Below are 24,493 nucleotides of genomic sequence, written 5' to 3' on the forward strand. Positions count from 1 at the left end.
TTCTGATCTCGTTGGTTCCCGTCTCTCTTTCTTTTGCGGTTCCCTGCCTTCTTATGTCAATGCTCTTACTTTTTTTACTCTGGCAATAATGTTCTGGTTATATTGACTGGAGTCTTTTGACTTCTCTATTTTCTTATTTTTTTCTTTACTCTCATCTACTATCCTTTTCTTTCTTCTGTCTTTTATTTTATTTTCTGAATTCCTTCAACAATTCATCTCTGATCATTCTCTTATCCTTTTTCATTTCTCTTATTCTTTAAGTTTTTAAGTTTTTTACTGCTCCTTTTTTTATTTGATTTACTGTAGATTATCCTACCTGTCGATTCTAAAATGTCCACTTGTTCAATCCTCAGCTTTATCAGTTTTACAATGATCATTGTGTTACATGATGTTTTTCCTCCACCATTATGACTGATAATGTTTGCATTATATCCTGGAAAGTTAAGGGCCTGAAAAACCCTGTCAAGAAAAAAAATTGGTTCTTACCCATCTATCCACATTAGACTGCCAAATTGCAATGCTTCAAGAGACCCATCTTACCAAAGATGTTAGCTCTTTGAAAAAACAATGGGTCGGGCACAATTATAGCTCTCCAGGTAAAGACTGAAAGAATGGCGTGGTGACACTATTTCATAAATCTCTCTCTCTGAGAGAGGGAAAAGAAAGATGCTGATGGCAGATGGCTTCTTTTACATCTCACTAATATGGGTTCCCCTATTTCTCTTCTTAACATTTATGGTCCCACTGGTGTTGATTTACAGTTTTGGTTGTCCATGTCCCACAATCTTCAATCCTATCATGGTTCTAACCTCCTGGTAGGTGGTGATTGTAATAAGGTTATGGATCTCTTCTGGTAGGTGGTGATTGTAATAAGGTTATGGATCTCTTCATTGACAGGAAATCCACTGCAAAGTGCATTCCCAATAAAATGCAAAAAACCTTCATTAACACTATTAACACTATTATAACATAACATGTGTATTTGTAAAGTGCACGTTCACCCCGAGGTTTCTTACTACTGAATAATCAATGTTCATTGTTACCCAATGCAATGGTACTCATTTTATCAACCTCAGATGGATGAAAGGCTGAGTGGACCCACTGGGATTTGAACCTATGACCATGAGGTGAAACACAGGCCCCTGGAACGGATGCATTAGTCCACCGAGCCACCAGACCTGGCTATTCATTCCAGGGGCTTAGTTGATGCCTGGAGAATTTATAATCCGGTTAGTTTAGAATTTACTGTCCACTCTCCTACTCATAACTCTACTTCTCCAATTTATTACATTTTCTTTAGACCTCATCTTATTCCCAATCTAACTCATGCTAAAATTGGATCCATACTATTTCTGATCATGCCCCGGTATTTATTAATTTGGATATCCCTTCAGAACCCTTCAAACCTCGCAGATGGCGTATTAATAATTACCTACTCAAAGACTACACTTTTATTGAATGCTTTAAAGATTTCTTGTCAGAATTTTTCCTTCCTAATGCCAATCCTCATATCCTCTTCCATACCATCTGGGATGCTGTCAAGGCGACAGACAGAGGTAGAGGCAGAATGTTGTGGTGGCCCTAATAGAGCTGGCAAACTACTTGCTAATAATTTTAAAGTCTCAAAGATCCAAAAGAATTAATATTATCAATGACAAGGGTGTTAATCATTTTAAAGACGAGGAGATATTAAACTGTTTTACAAATTTTTATAAGACCCTATATACCCCTGAATCTTCTCCTACTGACAATGAATTGGAGTAATTTTTTGAATCATTACCACCTCACCCATCTTCTTCTCCTGATTGCTCTTTACCAGGGAAGGATTTGTACCTTTCTGAATTAAAATCTGCTCTTGCTCAGTTACCTAAAGATAAGGCCCCTGGCCCAGGTGGGTTTACCGCTAAATTGTATTCTTGCTTCTCACAGAATCTTCTACCCTACCTTCTGTCTCTTTTTCAATATTATATCTCAAATAATGAGGCTCGTGACTCATTTCTGGAATCTATGATCTGTTTAATTCTAAAGAAAGATAAAGATTGCTCTTCTATAAGACATTGTACTGCATTTCGCAGTTTTACACACAAGTCCTTTGAAATCAAATTTACTGCCTGCGTGGAATATATTTTACTATATCTCTCTGACCCTTCAGTTCCACAGATCTTTTATCTTCTTATGCTGCTCTATTTGGTTATGAATTAAACTTTTCTGAATCGGAAGTTCTCCCACTAAATAAATATTGTTTAAAAAGTATGTTTGAAGGGGATGACTTTAAATGGAACTCTAATCCATTACATTTTTGGGAGTAAAATACGCCTCTTCTATCACTCGAACGGTTCCGCCTAATTTGGAGGATGTCATACTAAGAATATCTGGTATGGCAGAAGAATGGTCTCCCTTATTTTTTCATGGTGTGGCAGGCTGGACACTTCCAAAATGATGATGCTCCCTGTTATAAATTTTTATATATCCATGCTACCAGTGAAGCTCCCCTTAAAATTCTTTAAAACTCCTAATGGTGTTTTAATTAAATTTCTCTGGAATGGCAAGAACGCTCATATATCTTTATTTTCCTTATCTGCCTCTAAGGACAGGGGAGGTGTTAATTTTCCCAATTATCATCAATATCACTCTTACTTCCTAATCCGTCAGGTTTTACCCTATTTATCTTCCCCTGATGAATCCTCTGTAGCAGTATCTTATAGGCTGGAGGAATCCTTGGTTTACCTGTTTCACTTTTCCTCGTTAGATAATTTTACCCATACTCCTCATCCTTTTAAGGCTCCTGTTATATCACATTTGATATCAACCTTTAGCCCGGTCCGTAAAAAATCCCTTTTTCCTCTGCAAGCATTTCTAAATTCCTCCTTATGGCACCTCAAGTCCATTAACCTTTTCAATCGTACCTTGTTTTGGAGGATTTGGGTGTATAGGGGAATTATCCATCTTAAACACTTACTAAAGGATATGATTTTTTAATCCTCTCAGGAGGTTCAAATTAAATTTAGTTTACCTGTCACCTCTCTTCGTCATTATAATTCCTTAAGATTGCTATTAAGTCAACAACTCTCCCTTCTTTCTAGAACACTCTCCTTCCCCTCTGATTATATATTCAATCCCTTACCTACGTCGACCTTCGTTCGGGCCTCTTACGTATATCAATATCTCTATTTCTCTCTTCCTTCCGGCCCCAAGAGTAAAATTTAAATTTTATGAGAATCTGATTTGCAACAAACTATCCCAATACCCACTTGGAATTTGATTTGGAAACAAATACATCATACTTCCTGTAATGCCAGTACCTCTCAAACACTGTCTCCAAGTTCAGTTTTGACCTCTCCCCTAACTGCTGGAATTTAATTACCTCCATTTGCTCTATTAACTTTACGTTTGACATATACTCCATATTTTTATGAAGTAATTTCACATACTGGTTTTGTCCTAGGAGGATGGGCTCTTTTTTAGATCTGCTATTTGCCATCACATTTGAGGTTATCACTTCTAACTGGAAAGATGCCTCTAAATTCACTTTTTTTGCTTGGTGAATTTTCTTTGTTCAGACCATAGGCTTGATAGAGCTTCTGTAACCACCTTTCATCAACTTCTCAGAAAAGAAGCCTTCAGGTCCCCACTTACCAACTATTTATCTTCTTCTGCTCTACGCAATGAGGACAGTACCTTTGTTTTTCAACCGCCATGAGTATAATGTTCGATGTTTGTTCACAATTGTTATATTTGATTGCTATTACCTTGTTATTTGATATTGTATAAGTGTTCAATACTGGGTAATGTTTATGTACTATACATGGTTAGGATGTTAATTTTTGGTTTGTTTTTCCTCTCTTCTTTTTCTTTCTTCTCTTACTCTTTTCTTGTTTTTCTTATAAAACCTAAAATGCTTATTTGTTATGGTACATAATTATTTCATTGCCCTTAACTTTGGTTTATACTTTTCTATAAGTTCACTACATTATGTTTTCACCTCTCCTTTATGTTACATATTTATTATATCTTTTGCACTTTTCTTAATGACCATGGATATATTATTGTACCTTGTCTTTATTTGCATTAATAAAAGCTTTCTAAAATAAAAAATAAAAATTCTAATACTGGCAAGGGCGATGCAGTCTTTCATCCTTCCATAGTCAGTAAAAAGAGCACAATTACATTGTGTGGCTGTGAAATTATATTGATAGCTCACAGTAATGCCGAGATGCTATTAACTCAGTGCAATCTAAAAGTCAATCATGGTCCCCTGTGGAAGATGCTGATGATGGATTTCACTTCACTCATGCAGACTGCTGCATCTCAGTGTCTAGTGTGGTTTAAATTCTACCAAAACATTTGATATCAACAAACATGATTAACCAAATGATTGTCTCCATACGAAAATGCCACCTTGCACAGAGAACATAGAGAAGGGTGCCATTCCCCCAAAAAACAACAACTCCTGAGAGTACAGAGAATTGCAGGATAATGTATGAGAACTGTTGCTCTCAGAGAAAAAAAAACTAATAGGACAACTACACTTCTGATAAATATGGACACATGTGCTCCCCCTACCGGCAAAGAGATGGTTGAGAAGATTAGCTTTACTCTTAGACAACCCGAAGGAGACCATCTCCATGCACATGCCGCTAAGGTAGGAGGGCTGTTAGAGAAGCATTGGCAAAGTTACTAGGTCTGATATGACCCACTCTAGAGTTTTTTGTCTGTGTCTACACCTCTTGCAATATAAAACGTACATGTACTACCCTGTTATCAAGTACATTAAAATAGAGCAATAGACAGGTATTCAGGAGTGATCGATGTGCGATCATGCTAGGTATCAAATCATGACTTTTTCCTAATTACCAAGAATGCATTCTTCATTCTGCTAATTCTATTGGATTGTCAGCTTGTTGAAATCCAAAGCACTTTCTCTCTCTACTTATTTTGTTGGTTTCACCAGTCAGATGTTATTGGGATAATGTAGGCAGTTCGATCTTTGACATGAGAAATAGATACCACAAATATATGTCATTAATTGTATCTATTGAGATGCAGAGGGAATACCCAATCCTTTTCTCAGGGCGCGTTTGATCTCCTGGTTTCGTAAACTGTAAATTAGGGGGTTCAGCATAGGAATTATTAGGGTATAACACAGAGATGCCGCATTGTCCTTGGTCGTTGCGTGGATTGAGCTGGGCTTTATATACATAAAAATAAGTGTGCTGAAATATAAAGTGACGCAGACCAAGTGAGAAGAGCACGTTGAAAAGGTCTTCCACCTCCCCTCTGAGGAGCTAATCTTTAGAATAGCAGACACTATGTAGACATATGAGGCAAGAATAATGATTGCAGATATCAGAATGAGCCCACCTGCCACAGAAACAAGGACCACTTCATTGATGGTGGTATCGGAGCAGGCGAGCTTCAGGAGTGCAGGGACATCACAGAAGAAATGGTTGATCTTGTTATCATTGCAGAAAGGTAGTGTGAAAGTGAATATGGTTTGTGTCAGTCCATTGATGAGAGCAATTACACATGCCCCAAAAAGAAGCACAAGGCAGGTTCTACTGTTCATTATGACTGGATAGAGCAATGGATTGCAGATAGCTGTGTAGCGGTCATAGGCCATTAATGCCATTGTAAATACTTCTGTACTTCCAATGGCAAACGAGAAAAACATCTGCGTTGCACACCCTGTAAGGGAAATTCTCCTCTCCACCCATAAGAAGTTTACGAGCATGTTAGGGAGAATAGCTGATGAAAAAGATATGTCGACAAAGGATAAAGTACAGAGGAAAAAATACATTGGGGTGTGAAGATTAGTATTCATCAAGACCAACTGGATGATTCCAATGTTGCATATAAAGGTAACACCATAGACCAAGAGGAAGAAACAGAAGAGTGGAATCTGTAGAGATGGATCTTCTGTGAGTCCTACAAGAATGAACTCCGTTATATGGGTCCAATTGCCAGCAGGCATTGACGTCACCAACTTCAACTAGCAGGAAAGAAAATAAATGTATCAATTAGAGATGTGAGCTTCTAGAACACGTTGCTGAGCACAGTCATTACTAAACAAAAAGGTATAATATAATGTGATTGAAACACAGTATTAAGGAATATAGAAATTGGGATATAACACATGCTTTTTAGTTATGGATCAACTACGTTGCATACCCTTAAAAGTGATATACCAAGACTTCCTTTTTCGATTTATCATTGTAGTCTGCGAGTCACAATGTTACCAAAAGCTGTTTCGTTGCGTAATATATGCATTCATCACTTGTGTATTCAACTCAGTAGTTATGCCTCTCAAATATATATATACATATAATGTCATTAATTTAAGTATTTGGGGCTAGATATTGCTGGTAGATATTTACATAGACATGCAAGGAGCAATTTGAACCTTTGTAAAGAAATGTAATCCAGCGCCTTGTGTAACATTTTGTTCTGGGTCGTGATCCATGGATGGAGCATGGGTGCTCTCGTGCATCTACCCTTGGATTTCATGAAATCCCAGATTTGCAAAGGTTTGTACAGCTAGTATTGCATGTAATTTCTATGCCTGCCTGAGGATGGCGTAAGGAGGAAGAACGTATTTATTTCTTCTTTGTTCTTTCTGCTTTCTTTCTATGTGTGCTGCAGCATACATAGAAAGAGAAAATGCTTGTGCATTTGTTTTTGTGTAGAAAGTATTCCTTCTTGCACAAAAACGAATGTCCTTGTAACGCAGGCACCCATGCACCATGGTTCATGGATTGCTGCATTGTCACTAAGCTGCCTGAGGTGCACCAGACCTTTGTAGATATGGAGCACTTCTGCTCTCTCCCTTTCACGCAATGTTGCAGGTTACCTTACGTGAAAGATTTGTAAATCTAGCCCTGAAATGCATTTATATAAAACCATCCATTCTTCTAGATTGTTCATATTGGTAATTTGCACATTTCTATGTTCCAAGCTATTTTCTCCTTCAGTAAAGAAGTGCTTAAATCAGTGGGTCCTGATCCGGCAGGCCATTCAGTTTGTTGATCATGTACCTTGTGCTATGAGCCTACGACTTTACAAACTAATAAGAAACCTAAGTGGACTGCATTTATCGAATAGATCATCACAATGTAGGCAGAGAAGAATTTACAGGTGTATCCTTTTATTGAGCAAAAGAAAAATCAAGTGATAAAATATATAAATGAAGACAATTAAAGTATTATACAGAAGTGCAATGCGACCAAACACATATTACGTTCTTTTCGAGTTCAGCTGCCTCCTACATCACATTAAGAGGACATCCAGAAGACAGGTGGCCCCCATATAATCCATAACTTCTTTCTGCCAATAGCCTGCTACCTCTAGTTCATAATAATTCATGTCTGGGGGCCCCTTAGCTGATCCTGACCAAAGCAAACATATGCCTTTGATATATTCTCATCACTACCAAAAATTGTTTGAGCTGTCAAGACTATAAACTACTTCGGCTTTCCATACTTTCCTTATCGGATTACAATTACAAAAATATATGTAGATCATTGGAATCCTCTATGACACTCCCCGGACACTTTGAATCAGCTTGAGCCTCCATTTACACATTTCTACTGGTAAACATATAACCTATACATAACTTTGAACTGCTGTAATTTTACATTTAGAGATATAAATGCTCTGTGGGCTATTTTAAAGCATTTAAAGATCTTCTCCAATGTAAAATCAATATCTAGTTTTTAGGACCATTTTCCTGCTTGACTCTCCAGACTGTCCTCCACCGATATAAAAAATGTCTTGTGTAGAGCCTCTATACAGATACCATTTTACCCTTCTCAATATTTCAGCATTACTGATATTACCATGGTTAAATCCTGTAATTGTATGAATTTCAAAAAATTAATTTGGGGATGTTCATAGCTTAAATGACAGATGTTACACTGTGTGTTGGTACATCACATTAAGCTACATCATAATAACCATGTCATGGTTGCCTTTACATTGTGATGGTATGTTTACCTCAGAGCTAGGAGGGTAAGATGTATTACACCTATATATATATGGGGTAGTTATTGTTAGGTCAGAGTTTCCTATGTCTCAGATCTGCAGAAAATTTGCCCCAAAATAGTTCACCCACCTCCTTCACAGAAAGAGTTGTTCTGATCCGACAACTAGACATCCAGTAAAAGAGCTGGCACAAATGCTGATCTGCCATGTTAATTGCTATTGGAAAGTCAGGTCTCAAATACAGAAGCAGGGTTGAATAGAATTACATACAATGTGGCAAAAATATAGAACTTTGTTGGAAATCCATCTAGCTCTTTTTTGAGAAATTTGCATTTAAACAGGCTTGGGTAAGCTTAATGGGGTTAAAATTTTAGATATCTGGAAAGTCTTAAATTAAAAGAATAAGCGCCTTCTAATTGGTTGACGGAGCTTTAGATATAGCCATCATTACAAGTCTAGGTCATTTTATCATTCGGTATGTGTGTAATTGAGCATGTTGAAAATTATATGGCGCACTGTTTACAAAACTTCAACTTTAATTACTTTAATGTAATCCTCTTAAAAATAACATCACAGACCCAGTGTGTCTTGGCGCGGCTGTTCATGGAGGTTTACCATTTACAAAAAGCAACATTTAAAGAGGGTATGCCAAAGTGCAAACATTGAAGACAAAGTAACTTCACACATAGGGCCTTGGTGGACAGAGTTACTCCATCACAAATGTGACAAACATCCCATCTGCCGTATTACAAGCCCATTAAATCATAAAATGGTGCATAGGATATCCGTCATGTATGTGACTAAATATTCCACCCACCAAGATTGTAATCAGGGCCACAGTCTTTTCTCTCAATTTTCAAATCCTGTTTTGCATCATAAATTTCAGGATCACTTTAATAGTACATAAAATAGGACTAAAAAGTACTGTGTCACATTCATATGCCAATTCAATGTTTATGTCTCATAAAGTATACATATGTTTCCTTGAATAGAAATTAAATTACATAGCTCCTAAAAAATCAACTATATTTATATTCATGCCATGATATTTATGCAGAGATATACAGTGGGGGTTCACAAGGCTCTTTTAATGTGACATTATAGCTCATATTTCTCACAATGATAATAATTCATATCTTCTATAGGGGATATGATGTGGATTCATTATGACAGCTCATATGAAGTCATACCTAAATAAAATCCATGTGGTCTAATATGCCTAGTCAGGCACCAATTACATCTATCCTTGGGTCATTTTTCTCTATGAGAAAACACTTTTCTATTAATGAAAGAGCAACCAATTGCATCAAATATATTTGATCTTGTGACAACCTCCCCCAATTCTTGAATAAATTAATCATGTGAGAAAAATCTTTTCTAAAAACGTATTATAAAAACAACCCTTCCCTCATTTCATTTTATTACAAAACCTCCCCTATTCAGTGGCTAAGAGTATAGGAAAAAGAGACACAAAATATTAAAATGTCAAAGTTGTTTACAGATCTCATTCTTTATGTACATATGTTCAGCTAGATCCTCACTCCTGTTTAGACCCAGAGGTTTAATGGTCCCAGATTTATAACACTCTAATTCCAGTTTGTGCAAAGTCAAAAATCAGTCAAATTGGAATCAGTGGAAGCACACTCATTATCAAAAAACAGGAGGTCTATAGAGGGGACTTCAATTCTGTTGATAGCCCAATGCCATGAACAGTGGATAGGATGAAGTGCTATCCAAAGGCTATGGGATGCATATGATTTGTACAGAACAACAATACAATGGAGGATTTAAATCCTTAAAGAGATGTGAACGTAATCATCAAAAGCTTGATTAAAAATGGTTTAATGACTAATATGGATAGTAAGGCACATTTCAAACCAAAACCTACATATATTCCTACAATATCAAATGATGCAATTTTGGAATATGAGCAATACCGATACTTAAAATAGATAACCCAATTGTTCCCACATTTTATTCATACTCAATCAATCAATCAATCAATCAATCATATCATTTGAAAAGCGCACTACTCACCTGTGAGGGTCTCAAGCCACTGGGGTGGGGAATGCTGCTACTACTCGAAAAGCCAGGTCTTGAGGAGTTTGCTGAAGGTCAGCAGGTCTTGGGTCTGCCGTAGGTGGATGAGGATGGTGTTCCAGGTCTTGGCGACGAGGTGAGAGACCGATCTGCCGCCGGAGGTTGCTCTTCGGAAGTGGGGGATTGTGGCAAGGGCGAGGTCGGTTGAGCAGAGCTGGAGTGTGGGGGTGTAAAAGCTGAGTCATCTGTTGAGATACGTTGGTCCGGTGTTGTGGAGTGCCTTGTGTGCGTGGGTGAGGAGCTTGAAGGTTATCCTCGTGTTGACCGGGAGCCAGTGCAGGTCTCCCAGGTGGGGTGTGATGTGGCTACGGAGAGGGATGTCAAGGATCAGACATGCAGAGGCGTTCTGGATGCGTTGGAGCCGTCACAGGATTTTGGCCGAGGCTCCTGCATAGAGGGCGTTTCCATAGTCCAACCTGCTGTTGACGAGGGCCTGGGTGATCGTTCTTATTGTTTCAGTGGTGATCCACTTATAGATCCTGCGGAGCATGCGGAGGGTGTTGAAGCAGGAGGAGGAGACGGTGTTGACCTGTTTAGTCATGAAGAGAGTGGAGTCGAGAATGACCCCGAGGTTGCGTGCGTGGTCAGTGGGTGGTGGAGTGGTTCCCAGTGCGGTCGGCCACCAGGAGTCGTCCCAGGCCGAAGGGGTTGATCCAAGGATAAGGACCTCTGTCTTGTCCGAGTTCAGCTTCAGTCAGCTGATTCTCATCCATTCAACGACGGCCTTCATTCCTTTGTGAAGGTTGGTTTTGGCGATGTGGGGGACTTTGATGAGGGAGAGGATCAGCTGGGTGTCATCGGCATAGGAGATGATGTTGAGCTTGTGCCGACGGGCGACGTGGGCGAGCGGTTCCATGTAGGTGTTAAACAGAGTTGGGCTGAGGGATGAGCCCTGGGGTACGCGGCAGATGATCTGGGTGGCTTCGGAGCGGAAGGGGGAAGGCGGACGCTCTGTGTTCTGCCAGAGAGGAAGGTGGTGGTCCAGTCCAGGCCCTTCTCTTGGATCCCAGCGTTGTGGCGGCGTGTTCGTGGTGTGTGGTGGCAGACCGTGTCCAAGGTGGCTGACTGGTCCAGGAGGATGAGGGTCGCCGTTTCTCTGTTGTCCAGCAGGGACTTGATGTCATCGGTGGCAGCGATGATGGTAGTCTCTGTGCTGTGGTTGCTGCGAAACCCGGACTGGGAAGGGTCCAGCATGTTGTTCTCCTCGAGGTAGCGGGTCAGTTGTTCGTTGACGGTCTTCTCGATGACCTTTGCCGAGAACAGGAGCAGGGAGAAAGGCCGGAAGTTCTTGAGGTCCTTGGGGTCTGCCTTGGGTTTCTTGAGTAAGCCGTTGATCCCGGCGTGCTTCCAGCTCTCCGGGAAGGTTACTGTCTTGAAGGAGCTGTTGATGACTTTACGGAGATGGGGTGTGATGGATGTGCTGGCTTTGTTGAAGATGTGGTGTGGGCATGGGTCTGACAGAGATCCGGAGTGGATGGTGTTCATGATCTTGATGGTGTTGTCGTCGTTGATGTTGGTCCAGGACAGCAGGAGGTTGGTGCGGATGGTAGTCGTGGGGGCAGAGGTCTCAGTGGTTGTCGGGGCTGTCGTGGATGTCTGCGATCTTGCGGTGGAAGAAGGTGGTCAGCGAGTCGCACAGGTTTTGTGAGGGTGGGACATCGTGGGTTTTGGGGCTGGGGTTGGAGAGTTTCTTCACGATGTTGAAGAGCTCTTTGCTGTTGAGCGTGTTTTTGTCTAGGTGGTCTTTGAAGGAGGCCCTTTTGGCAGATCTGATGAGGTGATGGTGTCTGCGGGTGGCGTTCTTGTGGGCTGCGTGGCTGTCTGGTGTTCGTTCACGGAGCCAGTTCTTCTCCAGCTTTCGGCAGGTTTGCTTGGAGGCCTGGAGGTCTTCAGTGAACTAGCTGGTTTTCTTGTTGGTGTGACTGTTGGAGGGTTTCTTGATCGGGGCGAGGGTGTTGGCGCAGTCTTTGATCCACTGTCTGAGGTTGCGGGCGGCAGTGTCAGGGTCGGTGGGGTCAGCGGGTGGGCTCTGGGCAAGGTTAGTGGTTAGCTGGTCTTCGTCGACTTTGCTCCAGCAACGTCTAGGCATCTGTTGGGTGCGGTGGTGCGTGGTGGGTTTCTTGAAGGTGAAGTGGATGCAGCGATGGTCGGTCCAGAGGTGTTCAGTGGTGTGGTTGAAGGAGACGTGGGGGCTTGCAGAGAAGATGGGATCAAGCTTGTGACCGGTGGAGTGGGTGGGTGTTGTGACGAAATGTCTGAGTATGCGGTTGGCTAGGTTGTCAATCAGGGAGGTGGAGTTGGTGTCATTGTTGTTATCGAGGTGAAGTTCAGGTCCCCGAGGAGGATGTAGTCTGTGGAGGCGAGGGCGTGTGTGCTGACGAAGTCGGCAATGGAGTCGCTGAACTATGGTAAGGGTCCTGGGGGTCTGTCGATGAGGGTTCCTCTTAGGGTGGTGTTGGGGTGGGTGTGGATCTGGAAGTGCAGGTGTTCGGCAGTGCTGAGAGTGTCATCGGTGTTGGCAGGAGCAGAGCTGACTGCATGTGAGGAGCCGGATTGGGCCATTGGGGCCTTGGGGATTCCCCATATTCCCTAATGAATGTATGGTGTGTGCAGTGGGTGGGTACCCAGACATCCACATTCAATGATGCAAGCCCCGGGGATGGGGTACTCTGGGCTTGAAAAGCCTCAGAGAGGTGAGCCATTATGCCTGATCTCCCTTTATTTCAGGAGTATACCTCATAAATGAGGTCTAAAGGACCTAGCAAGGCTTGGGGAGGGGGGGCAAATGGCCCCACCTCCCCTTTAATTAAAACAAAAGGCACTGTGCGACATAATCCCCAGGACCTACAAGGACCATAAGTAGTGGCCATGGGGATGTGTTCCGCAGGGCCTAATAAAACTCAGGTGGGAGCTACACAGCCCCCTTCAATAAAAAAGCACTCCTTTGGGATTATTCCCCCTAGGCCTAATAATGCTCAGGGAGGGGGGACTATGCTTCCCCTCTTCATTAATTGAAAAAAATGGCCCCTGGGGAATGCGGCGGGACCACATGGCATTCTCCCCCTACATAAAAAGAAGGCCCTAGAGAATGAGTTCCCCGGGCCTAATATGGCCCTACACTTAAATTTTAGTGGGGCCCCAGGACCTGAAGAAACTCAGTGAGGGGGTCCATGTGCCACCCCCCCTTTTCATAACCAAAAGGTTCCTGGGGATTGGGTCCCCTGAGCATAGTGAGGCTCAGGAGGGGTGATACTTTGCACCCCTCCCCTTGGTAAAAAAATACCTGGGTGGTAGCATTCCCCAGGGCCTAATAAGGTTGGGGCGGATGACTATGTGACCGCCCTCCCCTTTAAAAAACATAAGGTCCTGTTGTCAACTCCATCACGCACAGCTGAGGGCCATACATTGTGGTGGTTTAGCTTTTTGTATGGTAATAAAATATAACTTTATGTTGTAATACCCCCAGAAATTAACTGAAAAAAGAAGGCGAAAGTAAAGTTATAGTTATGTGAATGTCAGTGATAACATTGATGTTTTGAAGTAAGAAAAGCACATAAATTCATCAGTTGTACTTAGCAAAGTTAACTATGACTTGCACCCCACCATGCTCTACTTATGCCTTCACATTTTACATCCCTCATGACACATTCTATGACATAATTTGTAACAACACTGATGATATCTCAAATTACATAATTTATGACATCATTGATGATATTACTAACGACATAAACCAAGCTTCTTTTATACATATTGCTCCATAACCATCTATAACACTAGAGCAGTGAAAGCAAGTGCAAAATTGCTCAGAATAATATGAAGAATCAATATTGGTATCATACATTGACCCTATATGTACACTTTATGGGCAGTTGAGTTCATGTTGACTATAAACTCTGGATGATAGGGTAACCTATCTTGAGCAAAGCTCAACCTGTATATATCTTTTTAGAGAAATCCAAGTTCCTCCGGATATTGAGGTCCTGTTATGAAACTAATGCTCCAGGTAGGTCTCCCTTCCTTCACATAAACAATCAATTAAAAAAGATTACGCATTGCACTAAGCAGTACAAATAGAAGTTTAAAAATGTGATGAATGATTTTTTATGTGCGGGAGGGGAAACCTGCTTTGCTGCTAAGCACACTGAACTCAACGCCAGCTCTAGGGGAAACACAGGGGTGCGCCACATTACTGTGAATATGGTGCACCCCAGCATTTTCAGAATGGAAAAGAGTTGCATTATCAATATTTGATTCATGCCACGCTTCTCCATTGCCTTCTTCCCTAACACCTATCTCCAGGACAACATGGATGTGCAGTACAGTGTAGTGAAGCACGTAGATCTGTCATGCTGCCTCTCCTTAGAACAACAGTGAAATGCAATTCTGTCCGGGACGGCGGTGACCTGTACCCTGACATATCTTACCCGGGTGAGAGGTGGCTATTGAAGGGTCTGGGAAAAATATATCTCTCTACTCATATATCCTCTAATACTGACATGTATAAATTGTAGGCAATGGGGAGAAACTACACTGTATCCTGACACAAGTCTCTTGCATGACAACTGTGTAGTATAGTGTGTGGAGAGACTGACTGCTATCCTGTGGCCAGTCTCTTGGATGATGGAAGTAGTGGTGGGAGTCTTGCTCTCTCCAAATTCTGCTTTTGCTCACACACGGCTTGCCACTGTTCAGTTAGAAAGCAAGAATTTGTGTCCCCTTAGTGTGATTTTTGGGCAATAGAAAGCCTCCCAGTGAGATTTTCAATGCAACTAGTCTCTGCAGGTCACAACTGTTCAAGTAGAGAAATCTGCCACAATTGTAGGAAAACTTCTGGATTGGAAGTAAGAGGCAGCACTTATTTTTACAGCATGAAACAAGTTCCCAGCACAACAAATCTGTGCGAGCAGCGCAATATGCTGAATTCCACTTCCTCACAGAACTGTGTAGAATCTTGCAGAGTTTTTATGTAACTCAGCAGAGTTAAATCTCCACAAGTTCTGCCCAGAACTAGGTGTGAAAATTAAGGTGTGAAAAGTGGCTTACATCACTAGTCATAGCCCTCCCCAGAATGACAGATGTACAAGTAATATTTGGAGTTGACACTCCCTATATGCTCATAAGTCTGCCCTCCACAACAACTATAGTGACCATGACATTAAAACACACTGCCCTCTCAGGTGAGACATGTAAAGTATGTACAAAGCAGACTGTGGATTGAAACTGTACTCTCTGCATGAATGTCCGTAGCAGCGTACAACAGAGTATGCTCTCTCTCAACAATCATGTCTTGGACAATTGTTGTCCTTTTTAATTGTGGAAACATACTCGTCTCTGTTTCAGACACCTCACAATGACAACACATGTATGCAAAAAGGTGTGCACAGCAGCTGATAGCAGTGTGTATTATAGTATATAAGTGCACTGCCCTCTGTGCCACGACCTCTCTCTTATATCAGAACATGCACAATAACTAATCTCTGTAGGACCACCTCCCCTTTGTATGAAGAGTAACCATAGGCGCATAGAAAAATATTTTGGTCCAACACCAAATCTCTGTTGGATAGAAGATGTGATTAGTGCCATTGACATCTACATGTAATAGCATGTTCGTGATCCTTCAAACATGAAACTGCCAATTTTACAGAATAATGTAATAATGTAAACCTGAAATTTATAATGAATATTAAGAAAAGTAATCCAAAGTAATTGGTAATTTTTTTATTACATTAAAACAATACAACAACAATACAAAACTACAACTATATTAAAAATATATATATATACAACTATAATACAAAGTAACAAACAACTTTAAAATACACACCATTTTTTCTGACACTGTGATACAGGCATTCCTTTTTGCTTTATTTGCCTTTTGTATTTTAAACTTGGTAGCTCTTTTTTTCCAGCCCTTTAGTCAACTTAGCCTGCCAAAGTCTCTTCAATTTCCTGGTATGTGAGGGCAGGCTTTGTGGCAACAAAATCTCAGCAAAGCAGATTTCCTATAAATTGCAGCTAAAAAGCCTAGCTCATGGCGAGTAAGCTTGTGGTGCTGTACTACCCAACTGTACGGATGCCCCCACATTCTTCCATCCTGAATACATTGTGCCTGAAACTGTAGTTACTGCTGTCATTAAAATAATTCAGCTCCTCTTAACAAGGCTTTTCTTTAACGCTTATGTAAGCATCCAACTATTTTCTCTGAGACAAGTTTCCAATTACATCCTAAAAATAGGCAAAAAGATAAACGTTACATACTGGTCAATAGTTGATCACAGCGATTCATCAGTATTCTAAAACTTTGCACATTTCTCACCCGCAATCACATATTTACATCTAATGCACCAGTAATTTTTTTATTATTTTTTTCTGAAAAATCCCATACCCTGATTCAGTGCACTTTTTTCACAAATAAATGTTAAGATACCATAAAACACACCAGTCTGTTTCAGCTGGAGATAAATTAACTTCTCGTCAGCAGAACTCAAAACGACTACTTTCTCCTCCAAAGCACAGAGGACAAAGCAAGCGATCTCTGTTTCTGATCCAATCACATCCCAGAATTTCTTCAACCATATAATAGACTTGTAATTTTTGGTTAAGCCTTGGCCCGTTTTTTTACTTCTCCTCATACGATCCTGCAAGTCTCCTTTGGGATCGTAAAATACCTCCTGACAGGCTAGTAATTTTCCATGCAAATTTCGCAAGGGGATCGCAAGCACCTCTTGGAAGGCTTTCCCATGTGTGTCTCACAGGATGCTTGTGAGATTGAATAACCCACATCAAAGATAACCATCTACTCATCACTGAACTTATCTCTTACACTATTACTGTCAAAAACAAGAACCACAATATGCATTCCTACTAATAGAGTGCATTTCATTCATTCATTTAATCTTTATTTCGGCTGATTTAGCCATAAAATCAATTAAAATACACATCTTTTACATAGCAGATACTTCAAGCAGCTCATGTACAAAGATTTTTGGGGGTCGAAATAGTCATACAATTTATATACACATGATCAGTTTACGCCATAAAACCTATCTTCTAATATCATAAATATACTAAAAATATTTAAAAGCCAGATGTTTAAATTAAAAGGAATTTTCGGTATAAATGCTTCTCTTGTCTTTACCAGACCCACAATCCACAGGATAAAAGACTACTAGGGCCCGATTCACAGAACTAACTTAAGACAAAATCCTAAATTTACTACTTTTGGTATTCACAGAAGTTAGGATTTTGTCTTAAGGCAGACTTAAGACAGACTTAAGTTAGGATTTTGTCTTAAGTCTGTCTTAAGACAAACTTAAGTCAAAATCCTAACTTCTGTGAATACCAAAAGTAGTAAGTTTAGGATTTTATCTTAAGTTAGTTATGTGAATCGGGCCCCTAGAGTTTCAATCCCAGCTTTTTCCTGATCAAATACACATTGTATAGAAATCTACTTATACAGAATACCACCAATTGTGAGGTATTGGACTTCAATATACGTTCAGCTTCACTCCAGGACCTCACTCCTAGGTTCCTACACAAGGGTCTAATCCATCGATCCCGTGCAATTTTGTAGGATGGACAAAGGAAGAGTAAATGAGCCTCATTTTCCTTTTGCCTTCTGCATACAGATAGTACATACATCATTTCCTTTGTTAGAGCCCCCCATCTAGAAGTATATGCGTTTATTTCCAGAATACCATATCTGTATTTTAGAAATAAAGATTTGGCTAGCGGGAAGCCTATCTCATCCATAAAGGGTTCGAAGGAACCTTCGTCTTTAAATGCTAGGAACTTCTGGGTAAGTGACCCTGTGGAAGAGCTGTAAAGTAATTTGTTGTGCATGTAGTACCAGCATGTGTGTTTTAAAATCTTTTTACAAGGAGGTGTAAGTTTTGAAGGTTCTTCCCATAATGGATTAGACCTAGCGTATTCGGCCAAAAAGAGAGATATGTTTTAGCCAAGGGATGCTCTTATACCCATTGATCTGCATAATCTCTATCAAGCCGTCTCTGTAGTTACTCAGCTCAGGAATAGTCCATAATCTTAACCAGTATAATAAGGGTCTTAGGGCCGCATGATGGTCAGTGAGTTTGATGTTGCTATCTAGAAGAACTGGGGTCAATGGTGTTCTAGTTGGGAGTTTCAATAGACTCCGTATAAACTTATTTTCCTCCTGTTCAAAGTTGTTTTTACAAAAGGCGCCCCAAATCTCGGCCCCATAAAGTACCGCTGACTGAGCCTTAGCTTTGAACACTTCTAAGGCAGGTGAGATAGCCTTAGACTGGCTGTCTCCGTGCCTTTTCAGTATTGGGAATAGATTTTGGCGGAACATTATCCTGTTTTTCTCTAAATGTCCTTTCCAGGATAGTTTACTATCTAACATAATTCCCAAATAATTAAAACTTCCCACATATTCCAGTTTTTGATAATTTAGGGCTAAGTTCTTTTTAAAAGATTTTTGTGGATTTATAGACATGTATTTGGTCTTAGTTGAGTTCATTTCTAGACCTTTCTGCATACAATAATTATGGAATGAGTTCACTAAATTTTGTAAACCCTTGGGCGTCTGGGAAATAAGGATAGTGTCGTCAGCAAATAGTAATGCTGTAATAGCTTAACCCCTAAGCTTTGGGGAGTCATGGCTGCAATTACCCAGGAAGGAGGGGATATCATTTACATAGAGTGAGAAAAGCGTGGGTGCCAACACACAACCTTGTCGTACACCCCGTCTCACTGGTATGGCTTTAGATGTTTCGCCCCTTGGTCCCCACCGTACTTTTGCATACTTCCCTGTATGTAGTCTTATCAGCTGGACAAGTAATTCACTTGGGACCCCTATATTTTTCAATGTCTCCCATAATACGGTATGTGGGACTAAGTCGAAGGCAGCCCTCATATCCATAAAAGCAACATACAGGCTGCCCTTCCTCAAAGTGATGTATTTCCAGCAAATACATGTGTATCTAAAAACTTGGTCCGTGGTGCTTATTCTTTTGCGGAATCCAGCTTGGTACATTGATAAGATGTGGGTCTCTTCCATTCGATCTAATAGTCTATTTAAAATATGTCTGGCAAACATTTTTTGTAAAAGATCAATTAAACTGATTGGGCGATAATTTCCTGGGTCATGTCGATTTCCTTTTTTAAAAATAGTGGCGATCTCAGCCCCTTTCCATGAGTCAGGGATTGGTGTACCTGCTGCTATTGAGTTGCATAAAAAATGTGTGTATGGACCCCATACTTCTAGGTCATGTTTTAGCAGATCACCAGGAATCTTATCTGGTCCTGGCGCTTTTCCAGCCTTAGTGGCTTGTATAGCTTCTATGGTCTCCTCCAGATCGAAATGTAGGATAGGTGCCTTTGGTACTACTTCTAATTCGTATTCCTCGGTTTGTAGTTCCCCTGTAGTGTCTGAATAGAGTTTGGAGAAGTGATCAAGCCAGGTTTTTTCATCTAGAAAGATATCATTTAAGGACCTACCTTTCCTCTTTCCTTTGGATATTTAGTTCCAAAAGGTAGTCTGGTCTCTATGTTTTGCTGCGACAAGTAAACCAGACCAGATTTCATCATCCCAAGCTTTTTTTGTAGTGGTAAGAGTTTTTTTATATATATCTCTCCTCTTCCTTATTTCCTGGGTATCCTTGTTCTTTACTGCCTGGATTAAAGAGGTCTTACCTATACGGCACTCTTATTATACCAGGCACCGCCTAGTGTGGATTGAGCATCTTTAGCTCCCTTATCTTCCTTATAAATTCTACTCAGAAGGGGTAGTAGTGTGTCCACCAATTTAAGGTGCATATCTAATGCACCACGTTCTCCAAGGGGGAGATCTTGAAAGGGTGCAACAGTGTCTGAAAAAGCGTGATAAATGCTTGACATTGTTGCATCATTAGAGAGGATGTATGGCCATTTTAAAGCTCGTATATTATTAGTTATTTGGGTATCAGCGTCTTCCAAGCTAATCACTACGTCCTCTGCTTTGGAGGTTTTTAAGGGCTGTGATTCTAGCTTTAATTGTAACGGAAAGTGATCGCTCTCCGTCCTAGAATCAATTTTAAAATCGACTATTAGGTACCATAACCTAATGGAGACCAGTATAAAATCTATGTAACTCTTGGAAGTTCCTCTGCAGAATGCGAGTGCTGTAGGGCGATCTGACTGACATCGGCCATTACATGCCCTTAACTCATGGCCCGCAGTAAGTTGTAAAATTTGGACTGCTGCTTCTGTGCATTTGACCTCTCCGTTACTGTCTAGAGTAGGAATGTTGTTTGCCCCGTCTTGTTCATCAAATATGCTGCCAAAACCCAGTATTAGTTTGAATTTATAATTAAAGTCACCACCAACTAACACTTGGGGACTAGGACCTAAAGTAGTGAGATAGGAGTCAAGCTGCTCTATTATCTGGGATTCCTTATTAAGCGGATTTGGCCTGTTATACACGTTTAATAAATAGACGGTATTTTTGTCTTTTTTAGTTATTTTTACGCCCAATATATCTTGGGATTGGATGCAAAGGTGATATCTATTTCTAATGTGATCCTAATCCAAATCACCAAGCCCCCAGACGGTCTACCTCCTACTGAGGGGGAGGCATTTATATTGAAAGTTTTGTAGCCAATTCTATGCGGTGCCTCCAATGACCAAGTCTCCTGTAATAATATTATATCCCATTTATCTATATAGGTACACCAAATTGTGTCTTGGAGGTTTTTATTTAACCCTGCTATGTTCCAAGACAGGAATTTTACTTCCAATTCCGTGTTTGATCGTAACAGTTGGTGATTAATATAAGACACAGGGCTCCCTGTATTATTGCCAGCTGCCTTTGAACCTACTATGGGGTCTTGAGTGCTAAAATATAACGATAGTACCTGCTCTATATCAACCCTTTCGCTCGGCGTGTTTGATATCTGTTTAGTGTGGGGTAACTATATCTTTTCACTGAAATTGGTCTCCCTCCGTTGAATAACTGTAAGGGTTGGGTATAAACTTCCATTAGTCAGTCAATCCAGCTCATCTAGTGTAGGAAAACAGTCAAATCTGTTTTCCAAGGACACTAGAGGAGTCTGTTGCCTAAGAGTATTACTTAAGTGCGGCTTATAGAAATAACCCAAGGGGAGGACACTAATAGATGTTTTTTGACAATGAACTTCCTCCCTGTTTTCTAATATCCTCCTTACTTGGTGTGGGCGTCTAAAGTTGATAACTACACAGTCACCCTGAATATTCTTAGGCGATTCGCCCACCCACCCAACTCTGTGGACCATCAGTATATTTTCCCTGCCTGCTGGGTTAAAGTTTTTAAAGTTCCCCAGCCAGTCTACTACTTTGTTTTGTAAATTGTGCCAGGATTCTTTTTGATCTCTTTTTAGGGAAGGTACCCCTGCTAACACTAATACATAGGGTAAAGATGCCGGTGGGAGCTGCAGAGCATCAGACATGGGAATTAGATCTGTTCCTTTCGGATTATACACCATTTTTCTACTTGAAATTTTAGTCGGGCTTCCCTGTAGTGGTGCTATATGTATGCTCTCATCATCATGCGTGTTTTGTTTGTTTCTCTCGGTTTGTATAACAGACACCTGGACGGGGGTTGTATGATTTTTCGGTTTTCCCGTTCTCTGACCTTTGGGCCTAGTTTGTAGGGGGGCACTACTCTTGCTCTGACAAGGGTTTTGTGGTAGCGGAGTGTCATTCCCTTCTAAATTCTCCAACTTCTTGGACAGAAGCTCTGTCCTTGAAATAACCTGTGAGAGACTAGTCATCAGGGTTCTCCCTAACTTGCCCACTGTCTCCTTTAATATGGTTTCTAATGAGAGTTTAAGGTTAACTTCAAGATTTTTAATAGTCTCCTCATTAAATGGGGTATAAGGTGGACTTACATACTCCGTTTGCGTACTTATTGTTTTGGTTTTAGTGTGTTCCGTTTTCCCAACCCACTCTGGATTAGGCACATTCTTTTTTGGTATTCCCCCAGTTTTCTTGGTGGGGGGATTTGACATTTTTATCCTTGAACTAGTTCCTTGGCCCCTGGGCCCCAAAGCTAGTCTATGGTTACAGAGCCGAGATACTAGGGTCAGACTAGTATTGGGTATGTCCTCCTCTGGCGAGGAAACCAGGGGGGTTTTTGGGGTATTCGATAGGCAGGAAGCATCTAATGAAACCAATATCGGGCTTGTAGGAGTTTTTTTGGCGCGTATCCAAAGTGGGTGCTATAAAAATAGGAGTTATGGGAGCATCAATTATTGTATTCACAGTAACCGTATCTACATGATTTGCACTGCCTATCCCCTGGTCCTGCTCCTGTTTGTTAACATGGACTAGGGGATATAAATTAACGGCTGGGGATTTAAGTTTGCTAATTGCGCCCAATGATGACCTCTTATAGTACTCAGAAATTTCAAAAGATAATCTCTTTTCCGTCAAGGACGGATTCAGCTCTAAGTAAAAAAGCGTCCATAGACCCAACTACACCTGCTCCCGCTCTCTGTACATTTTTTCGACTAGTTGCCATTATGACCACAGAATCAAGACAACTAATAATTGATACTTAGGTCACTACCCAGAGTCTCGAACTTCTCAATGTCCTGGATGACAGAGGGATGGCCCATCCCGGCCTCCTCTGGCCTCTGACGGTCCTGCCGGAATTACTGCAGGCAGCTCCCGCATACCAGCAGTCGAGACGTTTAAACGCCGTCAGACAAGGGAATACTGAGAAGCTAGGGAGAAGCTGAACCGGACCAGCCAGCCGCCGAAAAAGACAATCAGTGCGTATATATACACCAGGTCACACCATTAAAGACTAAATGCTCATACTTTACAAAGCACAGGATTCAGGGGGCAGGGGCCATGGTGCTTCATACCCCCACCATCAGTCCAGAGCCTTGGAGAGGTGCGTCCGCGGCCGTTCACGCAGCGGCCGCCATGTTCCTCCAAACCCTCCTGTTCCTCCAAACCCTCCACTTAGTAATGTTTGTTAATGTGACACATCCCTGTACTTTTAAAATGACATGCCTCAGCAAAGCAAAAAAGCTTGCGACTCCACTCTGCATCATTTTTTTGTAAAGGAGGCCCTCATTGTGCAGACCGTGTATTTGACAGTTTTGTAGTTAGAGCAGACCACAACCCAGACGCAGAGGCCTTCCTTAGCTCTAAAGCTGAAGACCTACCTGGAACCATGAATGAAATAAATCATGAAGATGGTAATTCCAATCACCTAGGTCTGTCTCCTGTAACAAAAAAAAATCAAGATTTTAATCATTTGAGCAAAGTCTGGAGATGTTTCATGAAATACACATCACATTTTGACCCCGCTATGAATTTACTTCAGGCAACAATTTGTAGATTTCTAATAACACCAAACCATTTTTGTTAGGTGAAGTGTCATTAAGTGGTCATTCACTTGCATCAAGAGTCAATATATTGGAAACAGGACATAAAGAGGAGGAGTGAAAGATTGATACAAATCTATTAATTATAGTTTGGGGTGTGTCACCAATCAGAGGCAAATATATATAACAGCCCAAAGGAATCACTTCTATCTATCAGGTACTATTCCCCGAAATATCAAAATGTAGCTGATTTAAAAAAAGAAGAAATCTAAAAGTTAAATACCACACAATCTCCATTGACAGATTAATTTGAAATATCCAACAATAAAACTAGAATTACCATATTGACTTTGCGTAGCAGCTTTTGTTTCTATCCTATATTTGAATGAAGCCAATGCATAGAATTATTTTTTAATATTCCTGAGTGCTTCAAGGGGGAAATATCATATAGGTCCACCACATACGGAGTTGCCTGGGCTGGTAAGTGTTGCACAGGAAGTTGTCTAGCTAAACTTTATTTCTTATGTACATATTCAGTTAGTGGACATCTTTTATTATTGTAGCCTTATAGCCCGCAGTAGAGGGCTATACCGGCTATTAAAGGCCCTCTCCAGCGTTAAAGCCCGAGCCGAAGGCGAGGGCCTTTAACAAGGGAGAGGGACTTTAATAGCCGGTATAGCCCAGCTACGAAGGGCTATAAGGCTAATAGAACATTCTGCCAGTAGAGGGCAGAATGTTCTAACAAAAAAAACAAAGCCTTATGGCAGCGTGAGGGCATTGGAATGCCATCAGGCTCCCTGAAGCCTTTGTTCACAGCCAGAGCTGTGAACAAAGAAACATTGGAATATTGGAGCTTCAGGCTTATACCAGCCATTATAAGCCCGGAGCACTCCATTGTTTTCAATGAAGCTCCCAACATTGCAATGTTCTAATATTATTTATACCATGTTTGTCCTTTCCCCTCATGGCTATATGGCTGCAAAATCAGACTGCACAATACCTAAAGTATAAATTGTAGCATACCTGAACTGCTGATTTGGAGGCTCCACACTTCAAGATGCCTACTAACACTGACCGTC

General features: G+C 40.9%; 1 protein-coding gene across 1 annotated transcript; it reads right to left on the bottom strand.

The window, feature by feature from the left end:
* Window positions 1-5,032: 5,032 nt before the first annotated feature.
* Window positions 5,033-5,971, bottom strand: LOC144761387 (olfactory receptor OR9H1-like). The gene has a single exon (XM_078646790.1). It carries the CDS (start codon window positions 5,969-5,971, stop codon window positions 5,033-5,035), a length of 939 nt encoding a protein of 312 aa, XP_078502916.1.
* Window positions 5,972-24,493: the final 18,522 nt, after the last annotated feature.

This window comes from Lissotriton helveticus, chromosome 1_1 (assembly GCF_964261635.1).
Source record: "Lissotriton helveticus chromosome 1_1, aLisHel1.1, whole genome shotgun sequence".
NCBI lineage: Eukaryota > Metazoa > Chordata > Amphibia > Caudata > Salamandridae > Lissotriton > Lissotriton helveticus.